At 40.1% G+C, this 22,527-nt stretch overlaps 1 protein-coding gene across 2 annotated transcripts in view; it reads left to right on the top strand.

Moving 5' to 3' along the window:
- Positions 1-22,527, top strand: part of nlgn3a (neuroligin 3a) — a 172,332-nt gene that overhangs the window by 24,516 nt on the left and 125,289 nt on the right. Inside the window, exons 1-2 of one of the 2 annotated variants that reach the window (XM_036569367.1) lie at positions 4,303-4,756; positions 16,948-17,097. In XM_036569367.1, the coding sequence (XP_036425260.1) occupies positions 16,977-17,097 (121 nt within the window). In that variant the 5' untranslated portion in view covers positions 4,303-4,756; positions 16,948-16,976. Of the gene's footprint in view, positions 1-4,302; positions 4,757-16,947; positions 17,098-22,527 lie in introns of those variants that run through there. The other variant, XM_036569366.1, reaches the window with a different exon arrangement.

Here is a 22,527-nt window from a genome sequence, read left to right as displayed (position 1 = left end):
CTTTAGATTCCAGACAGCCTTAAACAACAAAATGAGAGTATTACTATAATACCTGCAGAGTTTAAATACAGCAAGTGTGATGATTCTGTGAAATGGAAAAAAAAATTAAAGTCATAGACATTTAAATAGGGTTTATTCTACCGAACTGGTTCAAATTCAGAGTTTGAAACCCATTTTGGACTTTGAACTGACTTGAACTTTAGACTCTCCTTTTGATTTGAGTGACCCAGTACCTAAATAATATGTTTATTTTATTAAAACAAACTATCAAACATTCAATTTTTGTCACTACCAAAACATCCATAAAGCTACCCAAAACCAAATGTTTCAGGACTGACTGTGTAGCGTTTCTGAGCAGAACTCAAAAACAATAGCCAGTACATGACGAGCAAACGTAGCTTTGAACAATTCTGTACACATAAAATCATAGCATTTTTCATTAAAACACAAAAAATTGATTGCAGAAAATGGTGTTTCAGTAGTGACTATTCGTAATGTTACACACTGATTTTCAGACTTTGGGGCACATTTGCTTCAAAACAATGGGATCTAACTGCTCACCATGTGGCCATGAGGGACAGGGATGCAGCCTCACTTCCTGTTCTAAAACGCAGGGGTGTGGCTAAAATAAGGCTCCGCCCATAAACTAAAACACTTTGTGTTTCAGTAGTGACGTGAAACATGGGGCAGTATTTTTTTTATATGTATATATATATATATATATATATATATATTTTTTTTTATATGTATATATATTTATATATATATATATATATATATATATATATAGTTGAAATTTTAAAGTTGAAATTTAGGACAGCCACCTCCTAATAGAAAGTACCTTTTAAATGATGATTACTATCTCAATGAACGCTCTGGGTTTAAATAGATCATACATACATACATCATCTAAACCGCTTATCCTTCTGGGTCGCGGTGGGGCGCTGGAGCTACACAAACACTCACACCCTTTTGCACAGTCACTTAAACCGCCTCCTGCACTCACTCAGAAGCGTTCGCACAGACAGATTTGTGAGGCACCATCATGCTTTTTTTTGAGTGACAGAACAGAACAAAGCACTGACGGCAGAAATGGCAGCGGAGAATAGCAGGGATAAAGTTGGGAAGTGCCAAAATCCGAAAGCGAAAGAGCGCATTAGCCGTTTGGAGCCCAGCCATCTTTTCTTTGGCTTATTCAGAATGTAAACATAAACATAAAGGGCTTTTCCCTCTATGTCATACTTTTCAAGTGCATTTTGAAACCATATTTATATTCTGTATTTGTGAAAGGCCCAAATTGTGCAGCTCAAGACAATGACAGCATGTATTAATGAGAGCCATTAGTGCTGCATGTAGCAGTGAATATATATTAAACTATTAATGCTGCTTGTGTTACAGTGGATCCACCGTAAAAACATATGGAGCTATTCTTCTCTGACCCTGACTAGTCAGGCATGTAGGCCGAATATAGGAGGAAGTTTGAGCTTTAATAGTCCAGAGTTATTTTCTTTGAGACGTTACCTGTACACCCATCTAAAATCCAGGTTCCCTGATTCCCTGTTTATTCTGGATGGTTCCCTTTAGAAGAACTTTGTCCTCTCTGCTCTGCACATCAGCAAACCGACCGATTGACAGCAAACAGCGTTCTTCTGTTAGCGGATCAGAAGCTGTATTAATGAGCCACTGTACAAACATGTTTACAGTGTTGGTAAATCAGCAGAGTAAGTTGTTATATACAGTATAATTAGTTTTCATATCCGCTCATCATGACGAGAGGTTATAATTGCAGGACATAATTATCAACAGACTATGATGAGTATTTGTAAATGAGAGTGATTCAGTAGTTCAGAATCAGTTCAGAATGAAACATAAAGTCACACTCTGTGATTTTTAAAGCTACAGTTGTACGCAAAAGTTTGGGCACCCTGATCAAATTACATGTTTTGTTGATTTTCTAAGTGAAAATCAGTTGAAACGGCCCCTACAGAGACACACTTCTGCACATTTTAATGCACAAATACTGTTTATTTGCAGAATTTAAGGTGTTGGGGGGAAAAATAAAATACAGATGTGGCCTGTGCAAAAGTTATTTGTTCTATTTTGTCGCTGTCCAAAGAAAACCATGATTTTTTGCTGATTTTTTTTTATTTTTCTGCATCATTTAAACACACCAGCTGTCCTTTACGTTGTGTGAACATTTCATGATAAATGGACCAACAGAAATGCTCTAAAATCACTTTGAATAAAATCTCTTTACATTGACTTACATTGAAAGCTAAGAGTGTTTTTGCTTTTTCCTGTAAAGTTACTATTTTGGAGATACTTGTTTTTCTTTGGACAGCAATGATGGTAGAAATCGTGCAGACAAAATATCATATTTTAAGTTTGTTATTTCAGTTAGAAAATGAACAAAATATGTCGAGGGGTGTTCTAACTTTGGCACACATCAAAATATATTTGATATGTCTATATATTTTACTTTTTTTTTTTACATTACTTATACTGAACAAAAATATAAATGCAACACTTTCTGGTTGGCCAAAAAAATCCAGAATTTCAGTCTTTTTCTTAGAAAAAAAGATGTATATACTAATGTGGAAATGTGGGAACAGCCCACACTGGTTTTACAGAGCTTCAGTAAAATCTTTCCAGTAAAAAGTGTTGTGTTGATAAATGTGTTCAGTGTACATAAACCTGTATAATAACCTGATAATATATTGAAGGGTTTTACTGCAGCATATTGTTATATTGTGATATGATATGGTGCTCAGTATATAAAGTATTGTGCAAAAGTCTTGCATAGAAAATCATACCTAAAGCTGTTTATCTGGGCAGTAAGTGCTTATTATTTTGAAAAAAAAAACACATAATAAAATTATATCAGGTATTTCAGGTGCTGCTGATAGAATCTAACACACCTGTGCAGTGACTGGACAACTAGTAACTGCAGTAACTGCTTTCTTCTAACCAAGATATTAAAAACTCTTTTGAAAACATAAAAGTTTCTTATTACATTTTATTGTATTTGTATTTATTACAATGTTGTATAGTGTTTTCACAGGCGAAATATTTAGTTGCATAAGACTTTTGCACAGTGCTGTATATAAAATCGTATGCAAAAGTTTGGCCACCCCTGGACAGATGACATGTTTCATTGACTTTATAAGTGAAAATAGGTTAACGCATCTTCTACTGTAGTTTATTTACTGAATTTACCATATTGGAAAAGCAATAAAACATAAAAGGTGACATGTACAAAGGCTGTGTTATCAAATATTAATATTAACTATGTTCTTTAACATTAATAGGTTATGTTATTTGTTTTATTTTTTCCAATATGTTAAATTCAGCAAATAAATACAAAATGTATGTGAGAAATATTTGAGTTTGTTCTTTGTAGATGATGTGTTATTTTTACTTAGAAAATCAACAGATCATGTGATTTGACCGGGGTGTTTAAACTTTGGCACACAACCGTACTCTACCATTCAAAAGTTTGGAACCACCTCATTATTTATTTTTTTTATTATTTTATACAACAGTACCTTAAATATTTTTTTTCAGATGCTTTATTCAATATTTTGTGTATTTTGGGACCAATAAAAATGTTTCAAATGATAAATCTTACTGTACTTTTCTGTTTACAGTCATTTTTGAAAGGTTTATTGCCTGGAAAACACTGATTTCCAAACTTTTGAACAGTGATTCTAAACTTTTTAGCATGTATGGTATTAGCTTTTGTCAGAGACACCAGGTTCTGCGAAAATCACAGAGTGTATCTTTAGATGACTCTACAAATATGGAATGAATCTTTCAAATATGAGTTTGGTATAACAAAGGTGTAAATACATTTGTATGTGTAGAATATACAGTCATATATAACAGTTTGAATGCCTGTAAAATGACATGTTTTGTCGTTTTCCTATGTAAAATTAAGGTAACACATACTCTACAGGGAACAAACTTAAATATGACATTGTCTACAAATATTAATGCACAATTTCTCTTTATTTGCAGAGATTTAACATAATGGGAAAAATATCAAACATCGAAGGTGCCAGATTTTTGGCCAGATTTTATGGCATTTTTTCCCCAATATTTTCAAAAATATTTAGCAAATAAACAGTAACAGTGCATTAAAATGTGTTGCCTGTAGAGGATGTGTACTTATTTTTACTTATTAAATCAACTAACCACGTAATTTGATCAGGGGAACCTAAACTTTTGCATATGACTGTATAAGATTTTGCTTTTAATTTTATAATTTTATTAATTATGGATATGCAAACAGAATATCGGTCATTTTTAAGTGGGAGAATTTTTATATTATACTGAATTTACTTTGTAAATGTATGTGCAGACCTAATAAGAGGCTAACAAACTAATCTCATTGCTATTGAATTTTTCATATTAAACACATCAGAAATGATGGAATCTGCTTTTGAACCGCTGCATTTTTCAAACCTCTTATTAGGTTTTGTCTAATCTGAAATGCTTGACTGTCTGAAATGTATGTTGTCTGAAAATCCTCATGCTGTGAGTGACAAAGATAAATACAATTGTACATAAGATTTGAATGTAAGCCAGCTGATCCAATCTCCTCTCAGCTTGTGGCAGCTTTGAATTTCTGTCTTGATGGTCGTACTATTTTGAATTCTCTTGTGCCTCTTTGTGTCTTTCCCTGCTTCATTTATAGGGGCCCATGCCAAAAAACAGGGCGAGGATTTAGCTGATAACGACGGCGATGAAGACGAAGGTATTCTCTTTGGTGATGAAGGCGGCTGCATGTCCTTGAGTTTATTTTATTTATTTATTTATTTGTTTATTTTTCAGTACGTTTTGAATGCACACCCTTGTAATTCCTTTGTACCCAGTATCATGACCCAAAGAGTCATCAAAGCCCCTGGAGCGACTGAGGATGAATGTGAATGTGTTTTGGACGCTGAATGGATTTATTTTTAGCTTTGACGTCATTTAAGGGTTTTTTTTTTTTTCTTTTAACCTGTTAGGTCTGTTCACACTTCATCTTTTAAACTGGATCGAATAACAACAGAAGTGCTTGTTCCAGCTCTAAATGAATCTCATCAGAAGTACCTCACCAAGAGGGGATTTGATCCAGCTCTCAAACGGATGGGATAATATTGAATTTGCTTTAGCTGTAATTAAGAATTATAAATTGGAATTAACTCACATCTGTTGCAAATCACAGAAGAACAAATGCTTCTGAAATCTTGGGATTTTGGTTTAATTTGAGCTGTAAGTGCAACTAGATATGATGAGGTATTGTTTGGGCTGGACCCAGGGGTAGGTGATGGGACAGGTGTTTTGCATGGAGGGATTCTTTTTAATTGTGGTGAGGCTAAAAAAACATGAAACAGGAAATAATTCAGTTGTCGGAACAAATCAAAGACAACTTTGATGAAAGGACTTTGTAGTTCATTTTCAGCCGAAGCATCATTTAAAGAGATTTGCTGTAACTTCCAATTAGTAGAGCTCTGATCTCACCCAAAATCAATTCAACCCTATTAAAGTTAAGCAGTGTAGCAGATGACAGACATTATGGTAGACGTGACGTTGCATTATGCCCAAAGCAGTAAAGCCCAATGTTGTGCTAGGTATAGCTTTGTGCCCTAAGCAGTAGGCAGTATGCTCAGTGTGGCCTCTGTTGTAGTGACCTAGCTCACTCTGGCTGTGTTCACACTGTCTGTGTTTACATGAAAAGATTTTTGCCAATCCAGTGAAATATATTCCGATTACAGATTAAGACTGAGGTGTTTATTCTCACTCTACTCAACACTCTGATAGAAAATCTCAGTTTACATGCTCACTGCAAGTAATCCGATCCAAAATGATGCGCATGCATAGAGAACCACTTAGTGTAGACGTTACCATGACAACCAGCATCACGTGAGTCCAGTCAGAGTGAGATGAGCAGCAGTGAGCAGTGCTTGTGTTTTTAACTGCTTTAAAATGATGTCAGACTCAGGAAAACGTCCTTCACATGTCCTTATTAAAGAAGGCCGAGAGGAAGACGTCGTGTTCTGAGACGCATAAGCTGGACGTCCGTCCCACCGCCGTCTTTTAAAGATCAGAGCATAAACTTCGTCTCCTCTGCAGACCAGTTTCTGCTCCGCCATGTTGAACGGTATAAACTTTCACTGTGACGCGACAAACATGATCAGAACGGACTTAAACTTTCTGATAGGGAATGTAATCAGATACAGGCGTTTACACAGATATTATTCTTCTATTTAATGGATTATTTACAGGATTACCCACCTCGATCAATTGGATAGAAATTGTATTCCGGGTGTATTCCAGGTGTTTACATGGACATATTCTATTCCGATTGAGCTATTAGTCGGATTATTCATGGATTATTATAGGCTGCATGTAAATGTGGCTACTGTGGCCCAAATCTTTGGCTATGTTCACATTACCAGGCTGAAGTGGCACAAATCTGATTTTTTGCCTTAATGTGACACAGATCTGATGTGTTCAGAGCTGTAGGGATGCTGGTTTCTTCAGGACACAAGATCGTTTACATTAATTACAGATTTGAGTCACTTACCTATGCGAATGTGAACCGTCCAGTTAGAAAGATCAGATCTGAGCAAAAAAATCTGAATTATGCAATGAGGCTTGTAATGTGAACGTAGCCTTTTTCTTCATGTGTGAGACAGATTAGCTTTGTGTGACACTTTAAACTGCAAGAAACACACTAAGGCTACGTTCACACAGCAGGTAAAAGTGGCCCAAATCTGATTTTCTCACCAAATCAGATTTTTTGTTTGGCTGTTCACAAAATCTTTTAAATGTGATCTGTATGTGACATCAGTCTGAACAGATCAGCTCCTAAACTGACCCACAGAGCAAAAGAACAGTGCTTCATGTGGCGGCTCGTCCAGAGGTAAACAGTCATGACGGCCAGCGAACACCAGTCGCTCCCGGAGCTTCAGTATCGTCTTTGCCCTCATCACAGGAGCGAGTATGAAGTTCTAGTGGTTTACAGTTGGGAACATCACCCAGAATGTGTCCGTAAAAGGGCACGTTATTCGGCCACGGCCACATCTTTAGTTCGTGTGCTCGGATTCTTTAAATTGTTCTCTGACGCTGCAGCCTCGGCCTCCTCCGCCGCGCTCGGCCGCTTTGTTCCAAACCTCTTCAAACATGGAGCAGTTTGAGTCTCTTCTAATGTTTTGTACAGAAACATCAGCCTAAATGTTTATGAGTCTCAGCAGCGTGAAATTATGACGAATGTCGAGTTGTACTGACGTAAAAGTCGCATGAATTCTGATCTGGCTGTTCAGACTGAGTCGCATTGCCGCAGATCGGATACGTATCGGATTTCAGTACCACATATGAAAGCGTCTCAAATCGGAATTGAAAATGTCAGATTCACTGCGTTTTTTGCTGCTCACACCGCCACACAGATGACACATCTTTGTCACATTTGAGGAAAAAGATTTGGGCCACTTTTACCTGCTGTGTAAACGTAGCCTAAATCTGACACTTTCAATTCTGATTGGGCCTCTGTGGCTACATTTACATGAGGCTGAAGTGGCACAAATCTGAATTTTTGCCTTGATATGACACCTTTTTTCAGAACTATGTGGACACAAAACTCTGAGCAACTTTCAAATGTGGTTCTAGATCGGTTGCATAGCTGATCTGTGACCATGCAACCTTAATGAGAATGATCAGATCAGAATTCATGTTTTTTTTCACTGCACATGCACCATCATTTAATACTAATGTGGCCACAGCACCTAACCTGACGTCAGTGCTGGTAAACGGTGCAAAAGCAATTAAACTCTTTCGCCTTCCCTTTGCTCTAATAATGAAAAGCTGAGAGCTGTTTAGAGCAATCAAGCTCTGCTGATTTGTTGTTCATAGTTCATTCACATGACGTTTTTGATATAAATGTGCAGATGTGCTTCACTTCAGGACAGTTTTTTTCACATTAAGATTTGAGTCACTTACCTACAAATGTGAACCATCAGAATTGAGCAGTGAGGCTTGTAATGTGAACGTAACCTTTTATATGTGGTGCTGAATCCCGATACGCAGCAGAACAGTCAGATTCAAATTCATGCGACGACAGTCCAACTCAACCTTCGTCATAATTTCGTGCCGGAACAGCCACCTTACAGCAAATGCTTGTTACTATGGTTATGCTTCAGGCTTTTCATTTTGGAGGATAAGCAAGACAAGCGCAGGCAGTGGCATTGCTCTTTCTAACGAGAGAAATCAACAGCTATTCAACATTAACTTCAAGGATATTTTGAAACAGAAAGAAGCAAAGGAGATTCATACAGATCAAGTGCTTTTATCTGGTAAGATATGGTGAATTCATCCAGTATATAGTAGGCACTGAGATTGTTAGCTGATAACTAAATGAAGGAAGCTGAGCTTTCTTTTCTTGCTTGATCAGCTTCCACAATTAAAAGAAGCACAGAAATTCACCATTTCTTACTCTTTTCTGTAAACTTGGTCATGTTAGTCCTCCAAGATTAAAGGAGCGTTTTGTCATTTGATGTCACTTGAAAGGTGTCTGTGAATCTTGAGGAATGGTAGAGGACAACTGAGTTTGTTTAATGAGTGTGCTGGTTGGATTGGTGTTCTTTTGCGCATGCAGGTCAGATCAGGATCTGTTCTGACTGAGATCAGATACAAACCACATTAAAAACAACAACCAAAACAACAACAACCAAACAACAAAATCTGATTTTCTCCTGGGCCTCTTTTACCTGCAGCCTGAACAAGCCAGAGTTGCAGTGCATGTGTAAAAGTATGACTTAGTTTCTGTATTTTGACAGAACGTGTCATTTTTATATTGTGCATTGTGGTGGCCCTGCAGTGTTTGATTCCTTTATGATTTTAGTGCAGGAAAAAACGAAACTCAGTTTAATATGCAGTTTTTAATGCATCTCTCAATATTTAACTTGGTAAGAATTTGCCACATAGAAACTGGGTCAGAAAGGGCTACCAGCTGCATGACTGATAACCAGCCGTAATTATAAATGGGTCAAACTAGCTACATAATCTCTGGTGTAATTATTCTTCAGATAGAAAAGGGTCACAGGGATCATACCGCATATAAGCAGAAATAGCCGGCTGCCCGTAATTACAGCGTGATGAATAATTGGTCGATTGTCAAGTCGGCGTCCCTCTGGAAGCACTATTTACCAATCCGTGTTTTAGCATGCATCTTTATGAATGCTTCCACTTCCACTACTAACACTATCTATCATCACTGAACTCGTTCAAGTGTAGAGAAATATAAGACAGCAAATAATGTGTCTGTTTGTGAATTTTGTGCTTTACATGCTGTTATAATAAAAGTGTGGAATTAACATTTCAGCTTTTTATGAATACGACGTTTTACGTATACAAAACATTCTGTATATTGAACAAATACTTGTCATTTGCAAGACATTACAATGCCAGAAAGGCTTCCATGCAAAACAAACAAAAGCTCTTGCTTGCTTTTCATTGCATTTCATGTTTATTCAGCCAGAGGGTCTATTTGAGATCTTTATTGCAGCAAAGGCTCTGTTTGAGATGTCTAATGCAAAAATGCATTGCCTTAATAGAGATATGATTAATGAAGAAACCATTGGCCACAGCACTTGGCTCATATTGTTAATTTACCAGAAGTTAAAACCATGATTTCGTGCAGTTATCTGTGCTGCACTAACTGTTTGCCAATACGAAGGCAACCGCAGGATATCATAGCTGGCTTTTGAAACAGGGAAGCGAATGGATTTAGATGAAGAGAGGGAGGCTCATGAGTTGTGGTGAGAGGATTAGCAGTAGAGAGATGAGGGAAAAAAGAGAAAAGTTGCCGCTCAGCAATAGCATTGTTCACTTTCAGTATTTATCTTGGGATATTCTGGGCTCAGGGTGGATATCTAGCGAGATTAGAATGGGAAAGTATTCTTTCCGTTCTACAGAAAAAGGCTTAAACCTCCAAATCTATATCAAAACCCGACCACTGCTGTTTCCTCGCTTGTCCGCCCCTTTGGGAATTGTTCAGGTGGGGGGATATGCTAGGCACTAGGCTAATACGTTGGACATGGTCTGTGTGCGCCTGGTCTAGGCTCCCCTGCTGTGGCTTTGTTGATTCTGGAAGTATATACTCAGGTTAGCCATAGCCCAGTTAGCCAATCTCAGCCCGGTGCTTTATCCGTGTCGGTCAAAAGGTTTCCTTTTCAAGTGCTCGCGTGCATGGCTGAAAAGGAAACTTAGGCATTTTGAAGCAGCTCAGTTAGGGGGTATTAACACTCGTGTTAATCGATGTTGAGAGGGCTCGAGTCTCCAGCAGCAGCCGAAGCGAAGGCCTCATACTGCAGAATGCCTCGGCTCTCTGCGTCATGGGAGGCAGCAGGTCCCCCAGGAGGATTCAGGCCTCCACGTCCAAAGTGGATACATTACCTTTGCAATTGACTGGACCAGACAATCCAATTGCTGCCTTGTGCGAACATGCAGTGCCTGGGGCGGCTCTCCATGAAAAATCCGCTTGGCCAAGGACATATAGTGGTACGCCCAAACGACTAGGTGTCCTGCCAGACGCTTTACCGCCCAGCCTGGAGGTCGACTCTGCTGCCAGACCAGCCAGCTGTGGAAACGAGGCATGGATGTAGTGCTGGGTTTGAGGTCCTAGGCAGTGTAGGTGAGCTCGTTGTAGCCCAAGGCAAGTATTTTTGCATGGCAAGCCAATTGCCCTGGATCCATGTCCCAGCTTGCCGTGTTGTCTTTTTAAAATTGCCTGGGGATATAAGACCAGGGGCAACAACATTAGCAAACATGGTTACTGATGAACTTTACAACAAGCTGAAAACAAAATATAAAAGGCATGTGTGAGTGGAGTGGATTTTAATGTGTTTGGAGCGATTATTTGCCTTGTTTATTTTGTTGGCACATTTTATTGTCATCTCCTCTAAAGTAATTGAATACACAAGCACTGCTTTTATTGTTATCCTCTCTAAAAGTGATTTGAATAGAGAGGCTACAAATCCATTTCGTTGCTTCACAGTTGCGCTGAAACGATTCTTTTCTCGAGCTTATTGTCTCCTTTTCTCTTGGAAATGGATGGTGCTCCGAAGATGGAGGTTTAAGAGGCAGCTTTCCAAGTTGCCACAGATCATCCACGGGGAGAAGTATGCCGATCACCTAAACTTCAGACCTCTCTGCCTCTCTGTCGTGGAGGAGGCAGCCATGGAGGTAGTCCTACTGCAGCGGTTGATCCATCCTGTGTCCCCAAGTCCCTCTGCTGGATGGGGAGATCTGCAGGAATATAATAAAGCCGCTGTACAAACACAGGGAGCATATTTACATATCCTTCAGATGATGTGCTTCTCTCTGTTCCATATCTGCTCCTTGAGCAGGCAGTGCTCCCTGTTCGGCATGCTCTTCTTACGCACCCACCATCTTGCAATCTACTTAGCAAGCCGTTGTCATTCCGGCTCGGCAGGCAGTCCGTCTTCTGCTCGTTTGGCAGGCTGCAAAACCCGTTTCGGGTGGCCCTTCATCCACTTAGGACAGCCATAGCCTACGTCTGAAATCAACTGCGGGCATGGAATGTGTAATTCCAGAAGGCTCTGCAAAAATCGGGTTACAGCCAAAGTACACTGCCTCATCCTTGTCACGTCCAGGGCATATTTAGGGCTGGAGGGGACTCTAAATCACAAGGAGGGAACGAGGCATTGAAGGGGAGGTACGGTGGTCCTATTAGGTGGAGGAGCGCACCTTAGCTTTGTACTGTCTGGCGCCCTGGCCTCTCCTATTACGGGGGAAATGGATCTGCATGGTAACTGCTTGGCTCACCGAGCCATGCCCCCTAATGAGGACGAAGAACACCCAGCTGGCTCTGGCTGCCTCCCCACCGTACCCACAGCCAGCTCTGCTCTACCTGTCTGGCTGTAAGGATTGATTGTGTTCAATTCATGCTGTCACTCAGCATGGTTTGAAAAAACAGCAAGCCAGTTCTTGTGCCTGCCTGCGGTCATGAGAGAAATGGTCATCCGTAGTCCTTGTGGCTCAAGTATATGGAGCGGTAGGATGTATGGGCTTTAATGTTAAACCGTTGAAAAACGATCTTTTCTCCAGGAGCTAAATGGGATGCAACCAGCAGTTCTTTGCCGTAAGGTGGTACAGATGTGAGCGGTGTGCGGGCCGCAGCTTGTCTGATGCAAAATCTGCATTAAGGTGTGATGGGTCTCTGAACTGGACCTGAGGGGTGCTGTGTATCCTGGCTGCTACTAGCTTCTCCCTCCACTCTTCCCTGCTCTCTCTCCCTCCCTCCCTCCCTCCCTCCCTCGTTCTCTCTATCTCTCTCCTCCTCTCTCCAGCTCCCCTCGCACTGCCAGAGGCCAGGCTTCAAAGAGCACATCAAACCACCTGTCTGTGCGCTTAGCAACATCATATTTCATGCACAAACGCCATGGCCCCGGCCTGAAGAAGCCATCTTCTTCAAAGGTCACTTTCCCCATCTGGTTTGGGGGCCAAGGTGTCGAAATCAAAGACAAATACACAAATTGCCACACATACACAGACCCACACGCACACACAGATCCCTGTGTGGGAGGTTGGGTGGAGAGGGGAGTGTTGTTGCGCTGAATTAAAACCTCAGTGCAAATTATTTTCCAATATCTGCACCCTTTGAGAGCTTTACAGCAGTATTACAATTGCACGGCTCATCACACCTCAGCACTAAAATTCCAAAACTGCCGTCGGATCTCTTATTTTAATAGAAATGATATTGTTGCAGGCGCGTGGCCAAGATGGCATGTGCAAGTGATGCATAGCACTCCTGTCTGAAGACTGCAATCTGTCTGAGTTTGTTCTTACCGACCGAGCAACCCAAGATACCCAGTGCAGCCCTAATCGCCATCCGTCACGCAATCATAATCCATGTCACGTGTGACGGAATCGGTGGCGACGGCGGCCGCACACGTTAAGTCAAAACTCACTCTTGTCAACGTGGGCTCCCTCTCACCAGAACAGCCCTTGTCAGCGACGCTCATCTCTCACTCCGCGTTGTCCAGCGCCTCCGGAGTGACAGCACTGACACCATGCAAAGTGGCCCGGTGAGATTTATGAGAGTGCTGGAGTAGAGCCAAACTGACAGCTCCGCAGCCCCCACTCCTGAGTTATACCCCTCACAGATGCTCCAATCACCAGATGGCCAAGTGTGGTGGAGATACGGGAGCTTCATGTATGTTGAAGGTTGTTCAGCATTGACATCTGTGGGTATACCTGAATCCGACAGGCCAGGTACTGCAAATATCACCCCCACTTTTTGAAATTATGAAATATCATTTTTGTGGGGTAGCAGGATGGTTGTCAGAAGTACATAGCTTGCATTACTGATAATATTTTCCCTCACCGGTCATGTTGCATTGTCATTACAAGCTAAAACAGAGATTGACTGCATGGGTGAAAACCCACCGCACAGATATTGAGCTGTGCTCAGCGAAGCAGGTAGCCTAGCTAACTTCACTACCTTTTGTTTATATTATTATCTGATTGGTATCTATTAACACTATGATTTCCTGTTAATAATATAGTTTATTATTTTGTGTTTCAATGTTGACACATAGAGCATTGGACATCAGAGGAATATGGTAACTCAGCATAATTTGTTTACCTAGTTTTATGTATGAAATCTGCAACTTTTATGTGGTGCTCTCACTGTTTGTAGGCTATAGCCTCTTGATGTTGGTTCCTTTTGTCAGATAAAACTTGCACCCTGCCACCGGGCCCAAAAAGCCCCAAAGTGGCTTGATCATTTTATGAATTTCAGCATTTAAAACTCAGTTAAGCAAGTTTCTTACTGAATGCACCGTGTTGTTTTTCCAAATGCGAGCTCCTTCAGAGCGCAGTTTATATTGGTAAGCACTTATTATTTATTTGTTTAATCAGATTAACAATAAAGCACATCTGATATGTGAATTATACTACTTTTTATGTGTTGGCTTGTTCAAATTGGTCATTTGTTACAAAACTGACAGGACTAGATCACATTCTTTAAAATAAAAATAAAATAAAAAAATCGAAATAAACACAACAGCAGTCATAAATCACGTTACTCACGGAAACGAGTAGATATAATGGCAGAAATAGCCTTTTTACATTGACCTTAAAGTACTACTACTAATAATAATAATGTTTAATTTTTTTAATGATTTTCTCAAACACAGGGACTTTTTACAATAGTAACTAATTACTTAATCATCAATAAACAATATAGCCCACAACAAACACTGTTCCCTGGCAGAAGGAGTATCCCCCCAGACCACAGCGTAGAGTCACTTAGCTGGCCCAGAAAGAGTGCATAGCTGCAGGGGAAGGTCCCTGTCAGCCTGAGAGGCCTTGCAGCTTTAGTGTAGCCTCACACAGGCGACCAGCCCAGGCAGCCTCGTTCCTGCAGTGTAGCATAAGTCAAGTGGGTAGCCCAGGTAGTCTTGTGCCCTGGAAAGAGTCCTTAACCATAGGGATGGTCCATCTCTGCCTGGAAGGCCACACAGCTCCAGTGGCCAACCTAGGCAGCTTTGTAGTTGTTGTGTAACGTAGCTGAAGTGGCCAGCTTGGCTATGGTACATAGCTCAAGCAGCTGGCCAGGAAGCCTTGTAGTCCACAAAGAGTCCTTAGCTGCAGGGGAAGGTCCCTCCCAGCCTGAGATGCCTCGTAGGTACAGTGTAGCCTCATACAGGCGGCCAGCCCAGGCAGGTTCATAGCCCACAAGGACTCCTTAGCCACAGTGGGAGGTCCTGATCAGCCTGGTAGGACTTGTATGGTAGTGATGCTCAAGCAGCCAGTCAGTGAAGCCTCTGAGTGATGTGAGAATATCACTCTCAACCAATACAGTGGCAAAATCCACAGCCAACACAGAAACATCCAAACAGTCACACAAACAACACAAAACCGTACATAAACAAATCAAAACGGACATAAAACAGCGGCTATATTGCGCTAGCAGACTTACACTGGAACACACCCACGTTAGCGCGGAAGTGAGAGGTATTTCCACAATGTGCTCACAGATGATTAGTGGAGATTATTTAACAGATATGTGCATGTTGATCTTTTGCCTGGACAAGTATGGCATGTCCTCTAAACATGTATGTGTGTATGTGGGAGTGTGAGTGTGTGTCATGTTCATGATCCTCTCCACCAACATCCACGTCAGTCATTATTGCACAGTTGTGTAGTTTATATCCCATTTAAGGTCATTCACGTCGTGTTTTTGTTTTTTTTTTCTCTCGAATGATGTGTCCATGAAATTCAAATGTGTTTGCCGTGTATTTTAATTAACATCTCGCTGTGCCTTTTTTCCCTTTTTCTCAGCGCATACCTCTCAGAAATACTGTGAAATGTGTTGTTTTAATTGTTACATTTGCCTTCTGGAAAGCATGAGGCGCCCTTACAGGCCTTCTGTCAGGTAGAGCTCGAAAATGGTGGACACTTCAGTATTAATCAGTTGAGAAGATGCACTGGAGCAATGACAGCGGCCTGAAGCTCCAGTCCAGGGCTTTTTTGTTCTGTTTTAGTTATCTTGAATCGGTGCAGGTTTTTCTCAAAGTTACTTGGTGTGAATCAACAAAAGAGGTTACTGATAACACTGACATGACTAATCACTCTTTTTACTCCTCCCAGTGCTTTTATTCTCTCTCTCTCACTCTTTTTTCCTTTCTCTCTCTCTCTCTCTCTCTCTCTCTCTCTCTCTCTGTTTCCATTTGTTTTAGTGTCCTGTGCTTCCCCGGTACAGGAGCAAATCTTTCATTCTCTTTCTTTTCATCCTCTTTTTCACTCCATGCATCGTCTCTCTTGTGTAAGATAAGTGTCAACCGAGAATTGTCAGTTTTAAAGCCATGTCTTATCACAGCTCTCTCAGATACCAGATAAATAACACAGGACCTAAATGCGCGCGCAGATTCCGAGACCTTACAAGATCCGCATGCAGAAAGAAAGACTTGTCGTGCGGCACATTTTTAGGGGAAGAAGAAATTTAAAAAAAAAAGAGACGACACAGAACATTTCATTCATCCCTGCGAAAGTGCTCTGCGTGAATTCGCCTTGAACGCATACATGTAAATAGGCATGCGTGTAATATGAAGGGCTGGCTGATCTGCAGGAAGAAGCAGCCTCACCAGCCAGAATGTTGTTTGCGATTAGCCGTTTCTTGAGGATTTGGAATTTCAGTCTCCGGTTGCCATGGCAACCCTGAATACAATATAAGGGTTTGAATGCGAGCCCAGTAGCTCTCTCCTCGCACTCGGAGCCAAACAACCACCATGCCTGAGAGAGAGTGAGAAGAGGGAGATTCATGTCTGTCAAAACAGAGCCCTTCAAGCTCTTTTCGATCACGCTACAGCATTTCATTAAAAAATAAAAAAATAAATAAATAACTGAACAGCTCTTTCAGTGCATTATGTGTCGGTGTAAGCAAACAGACGCATAAATAATCGCCGAATCCGCAGACAAAGAGGTGAACATGTGAATGAGGTGAAAGGCAGCATGAATGAGGAATTTTGTGCCGATAAAACCTTCATTAGCGCTGTGCTAGATAATCACATCTTATTCGCTGATTGGGAGGCCTACGAGTACCAGTGGCTCCGTGTTCTTATACTGCGGCAATTTGGCATTATGAGATCCAGAGTGTCCATTAAATTTGAACACCGTTTCATCATCGAGGCCGCACGAAATGCGGCTGGCCACAGCGAGCAGACGATTGGCAATTAGATCCTGACCTTGCATACGGCATCATCTGTTCACATCTATCTGCTCGGCCTGTACGGTTCATTAAGAGAGAGAAAGTTAGAGGCAGGCGTGAGCCGCTCAGTGCCTGGTATCTGGGAGGGCCGCGTGCCGAGGTTGTGTTGAGCCTTGCTTTGCTGGGGGTGGAGGGGGAGAGAGAAGGTTTAATGGTGGCCACTCTTGCAGACATACGAGACACCGGCGCCAAACCCGTGATGGTGTACATTCATGGAGGCTCGTACATGGAGGGCACCGGGAACATGATCGACGGCAGCGTGCTGGCCAGCTACGGCAACGTCATCGTTATCACGCTCAACTTCCGGGTCGGCGTTTTAGGTAAGAAACCTCTGCATGTTTCCTATTTTTACAGGGTCGGATGTGACCTCATAACGAAAATACACACCTGGGACAACTTTGTAAACTTTTTTTTTGCTGGATTGCAGCAAAAATCTGGGTGGGTTTTAGAGGCACAACTACCTTTAAAACCAAATTCCTCCAGTGACACAGTAATCAATAATACAAGCAAGCTAGCAGAAATGTATTGTTACCTAATTGATCCGTTTGCTTTTCAAGGGGTAATGTTTATTTTAACTGTATGTACATGCTTAATTGAACTTTTTTGGGGTGACTTTTCAGCCATGCTAACTTGCATTACATCCATGGGCCAACAACAGGCTTGATGTCCATCCAACACTGTTGACAAGTGCAGCATCGCTCCCTCCTTTGCGCTCTGCCTATACATTGAATTGATTTAGAAATTTCACACTCGGTTTGTTCCCACCCTGATAAGTATATGTTCCCACTCACATTTAGCCCAGATTTTCTCTCGGTTGTCCCCAGACGCTCTTGTTATGAGATCAGGCCCGGCAAGGCTACTTATTTACCGTAAAAATCTCATGCTAATGGCCATTTATGATCCGATTTTGTTCATTCTTTTTCATTTGTTTTTCGGGAGAATGGGTTTCAGACACAGCTTAGGTAGTTGATTAATAATGCAAAAAATTTCAGGCTGCTTTTTAGGTGTAAATATAATAAATCTTGAAATTATTGTTTTCTGTTGGCAGGTGACTGTGCTTATCTTAAGAAATGATGCTAAAAGCAAGTAAAATTATCTCTCAGTAAACTAAAGCAAACCTACTAAACTACTTAAAACAAGTTAAAATATCTAGAAGGAAGTGAAATAATCCTGTAATCTTTGCCACAATCTCAAAATGAGAAATATTAGATATATGACACTTTGCTTAAAAGCACTTATCTTGGTAATAAGTGTGTAATGACAGTATATGCTTAAAACAGATGCAAATAAATATAAATATGGTAAAAGGTTTAATTTTTAGTTATCTTCTGGGTTTGGTTCAAGATTTTTCCTTGATGCTGCCAGCCATCACATGCATTTTTTATTTTATCATCATTTATTTCAGCATGCCCGAATTAACATAATTAAGTATTAATTATTCAAGCCAGGCACTGGACGTTAACCACAGGTAAAACTGGGCTTCCTCAAGGAGAAGTTTGGAAACGGTGAAATGAACACACTAACATATATATTACCACGGGTTATTGTATTGTTATCGCTATTTATTCTAATACTGGTGTTTTTCTAAACAAATGATTGTTTACTGACCAGATAAACGGTTCTTTAATTGTGATTTTCTCAGATGAATAAAACTTAGCAAACATAGAAAATGTGCACAAAATTTGTTTTCAGATAAAGATTTAGAAAATCAACTAAATGTTATTTGAGGTAACTTTTTAATTTTTTGCAGTGTAGCATGAGCAAAAAATTCATATAACGACAATACAGACAATTTGCATTTTTGCAGACTCTTATTGCTTGAGATCTGTTTAGATGTACACTCTCAGACCACTCCATCCAGACTTCTCTTATCCTCATGTAGCAGAGGTGGTTATATGACCAGTACAGTACATTAAATACTGTAGATTGAACAGTGATTAGTTTTTACCATTGAAATGCTTTTCTAAGCAGCCTTTGACTGTTTAAGTGGTTGATTTCTTCGGACTTGTTTTTAATCAAGTTAGGCATTTGATGGTGGGTGGACGAGATGTAATGCTCTTTGTGGAATTAGCGAAAGCCATGCTGTGAACATCATTAGCAGTACCTTCAGAAGAAGCTGTTAATGGACAGTTCATATGTAAAGCTTGCCTGCAGCAGTGCAGACCAAAGCCACAGGCTCAGTAAGTCTTTCTTTCCTCCCTTTTTCCTTTGGCCCTCACCAGTGTTTTGTTGAAAGCTTGTTGAAAAGTGTCTTTGCAAACATGTCTGGGCAACATTTCTCTTGCAACGTGAAAACCAAGCGCAGCTCCACAAATCTTCCGCTGCGAATGTGTGATAGAGAAAGAAAAATCTTCGAAAAGTGAAATATTTTTCACTGGAGGTGGGAAAAGCCGTGGACGATGCATTTGCTTTCATGGCTCATTGTAAATGTTTTAGTTGGTGGTAAACATTCTCCCATAACTTATGCACAGTATCAGAATCAGGATCAGGTAGGTTCAGCATTTTTGTCATTTAAAGCTATATGCAGGCACTTAAAGCAGTATTTACACACGGAGAGCTGCAGCAGATGTAATTGAAATTCAAGGCAGAACAAACCATTTCGTGCAAAGTAAATAAATAAATAAAGCAATATTAATACAAAATGAGCAGTCTTTTAATTAGGCAGCTTAAAGGGATGAGCAGGGAATAATGGAGGCTCAGAGAGTGACGGTGACACAAACACAGGTCCCTCTTCTCCCCAAGCAGCATTAACAATTACATTAATAAAAGAGTAAAAACGGCTCTACTGTAACATGTTGCTGACTACCAGGGGTGCAGGGAGGGGTGGCTGAGGGGGTGGCAGCACCCCCATTTTAGTAAGACTGCAACTGCTAAAATTAGTAATAAAAAAAGACCTGAATTTTATAATCATTTGAGCGTAGTGAAGACCCACGTGTGCTTGTTTTAGAGTGGAATTTGCATTTTTATCATTTATTTATATGTTTTCAAAACCTGCAGTAGCCGTGCAGCCTTTTAGTTAACGAGCCAAAGTGCTTCCTTCACCAACCGCTGGCCTCACATGCAGGTTGAGGTGCAAAGAGAGAAAGTGTATACAGAGTTATAGGCCAGTTCTGAGCCCTAAAGCAGGCAAATAATCTTCCAGTGTTTACTGTGTGACTGTGGATGTGAGACAATCAGTTACCACGCCGCAGATCAACAATCTGATTGATTGCCGCTTAGTTCATTTGCATAAAGTTCCCCCAGAAAGCAGAGAGGTGACATTCGTCAGTGGTTTGATGTGTCGGTTATCTGTGTATATTGTCATCTCTCGCCTCATTATAGCGCATTATGACGTGTTATGTTTGATGTAAATTACCCCAAAAAAATCTACGAAAAAAGGCAAATCATTGTGCTTGACATCGTCATCGCTCACGTTTGGAGATGGGCGATATGGCAAAGATATAATATTGCAATACTTCAGGAGATTTTTTGTGATACACGACATGATGTGATATTAATTTTTTCAGACATCTGATCAGTTGGAACTGAGAAAAAAGAACCAGTAATGCTATTTTTTAAAAAGTACTATTAAAAACTGTAAATACAATGATTTTTATTCCATATTCGGCATACTGTGTTGCACTAAATCCAGTCAAACTGACTAATTTTGTTCTCTTTATAATAAAACATGCAGTTGGTCAGTGTCTACAAGTACTAGCGATATCCGTGATCTGTACAGAAAAGCATATTGTATTGTACTGTGATATGATTCATCATGATACAGATATGTATTGTCATATTGCCCATCACGTCACATACACATATACATATGCTTAAAATTTCAGCACCCCCAGCTTAAAACACCTTCCCTGCTGCTTACACATTCTCATACTACTGTCATACTAGTAATACTAATGCATGATTTTAGCATTTTAAGGCTATAGGAAGGGCTATAGGCTAAAGGAAAGTACAGTGGCCCACAAAGGCAATTGCAAAGCAGTTGTGACTGTACACATATATTGAGATGGCAACAGTAATACTCAAAACAAAACAGTAATAAAAACAGTGGTGGATTTAGAGACAACACATTAACAAACGCTAATGTTGGATATCATCAACTGTTTCCTTTTAGCATAGAGAAAGTGTTTAGATTCTACTAGAAGTGAATAAGTTTGTGTTTTCTGATTCCTCATTTCTGTTCACCTGCATTACAGTGAAGGTTATCTGTATTTCATAGTAAATGCTTTTGTTGGTTAATATGACGATAGTCAGCCTAAACTCACCGCTGCAGAATTATGCTTCTGTGCTAACTATAATTATACTATAACGCCAGCTAGCATGACGTGCCTTTAATAAAAACATACCTAGCAAGCAAACAGTTACCAACAGTTGCTAACTAACCATTACTAACCTTATTAAATCTGACAAAAACTAGAATTAATATCAAGTACACTAAGCAGATGCAACCAGGTTAGGCTACATGATTTAGCTACATGTAAATGTAGCAGATATGTAAATAATACCTAATAAATACAATATCAAAATTCTAAGTTTGTATCAAAAGCTCCTTCAAGCAAGCTAAGGCAGCCAGGAGCAAAGTGGAAATCATTTTTAAATGTTATTACACTAATAATAAAAAATGTATTGGTAAATAAAAAGACACTAATCATTTTCTGGAATTGCTCAAAGTGTTTTCTGCAGAAACGTTCTGTGATAAAATACACAGTTTCGTCTTCTAAATTTCAATAGTTCTGCTAAAGTGTCGGTTTTACTGATCTGCGGTTTGTCACTACCGGTATTTAAATCAGCTTATTTCAGACAAATGCAGCTGTAGCTACAACAGCATCCACAGCAGTCCACACAAGCTCAGGTTGGCTGTGCATCATTTGTGGCGAGATCGTCTCGAATGTTTCCTCATGCTGAAAACATCTGCTCCTAGTGGCCCGGAAAACTGTCGATATGAGTAACATCAAATGCAGCGTTTTGAAAGTTAATGTTTTGGTTGATGCTTTTGGGTTGTGGCTTAATGTTAATGTATCTTCACTGAATGTTTCAGCATCAGTAGGTTTTTTTTGCCAGTAACTGTTTCCAGAAAAAAGCATATTTTTTATGTTTATTTTCTGGTGATGTTCTGGTTTTATTAACGTGTTGTTCTTTAATGTTGCACACTGTAAAAATAGTGTCTTGTCAAGTTAAAGTATCTTAAATCCTGCTGGTTTATCTGATATTTCTCATTGTGAGATTGTTGTAAGAACATTATAAGATCATGTAACTCAGTAAGTCAAATGATCTCACTACAGTGACAGATAATATTGTTTGCATATAGACTAAATTTGAGATCATTTCACTTGACAGTACCATTTTTCGCCGTGTTCTGATTCTGTGGGCTGCCGTAGTAAAGCCCACAGGCCATGCTCTCCTGAATAAATGTGTTGTGCAAAATTCATGTTCCTATTAGTTTACTTCCAGCAGCTCGTACGTACTGTGTGCTTCCAACTTGAAGGGAAAGCTCTGATTGAACTGCTTTGTAGTTTTCGTTCAGGCTGTCTTTGAGTTTTGCAAGGATGTCGGCATCCAGTACAGTTCTGATATGAAATTGGTTGAAATGAATTCCAATACTGGCATGACGACCAGATTTTTTCATCCCACTGCCTCACAAAATGTGTGGTTATTCTAACATATGGCAGGGTCATCATGTCCAAGAGATGTCGTCGTTTTTAAATCTTATAAATATTGCTGAATATTATACAGCTGTCTGCAAAGGTTTGGAT

Source organism: Colossoma macropomum, unplaced genomic scaffold (assembly GCF_904425465.1).
Source record: "Colossoma macropomum unplaced genomic scaffold, Colossoma_macropomum, whole genome shotgun sequence".
NCBI classification, from domain to species: Eukaryota; Metazoa; Chordata; class Actinopteri; order Characiformes; family Serrasalmidae; genus Colossoma; species Colossoma macropomum.
This window is presented reverse-complemented; position numbering and strand designations above follow the sequence as displayed.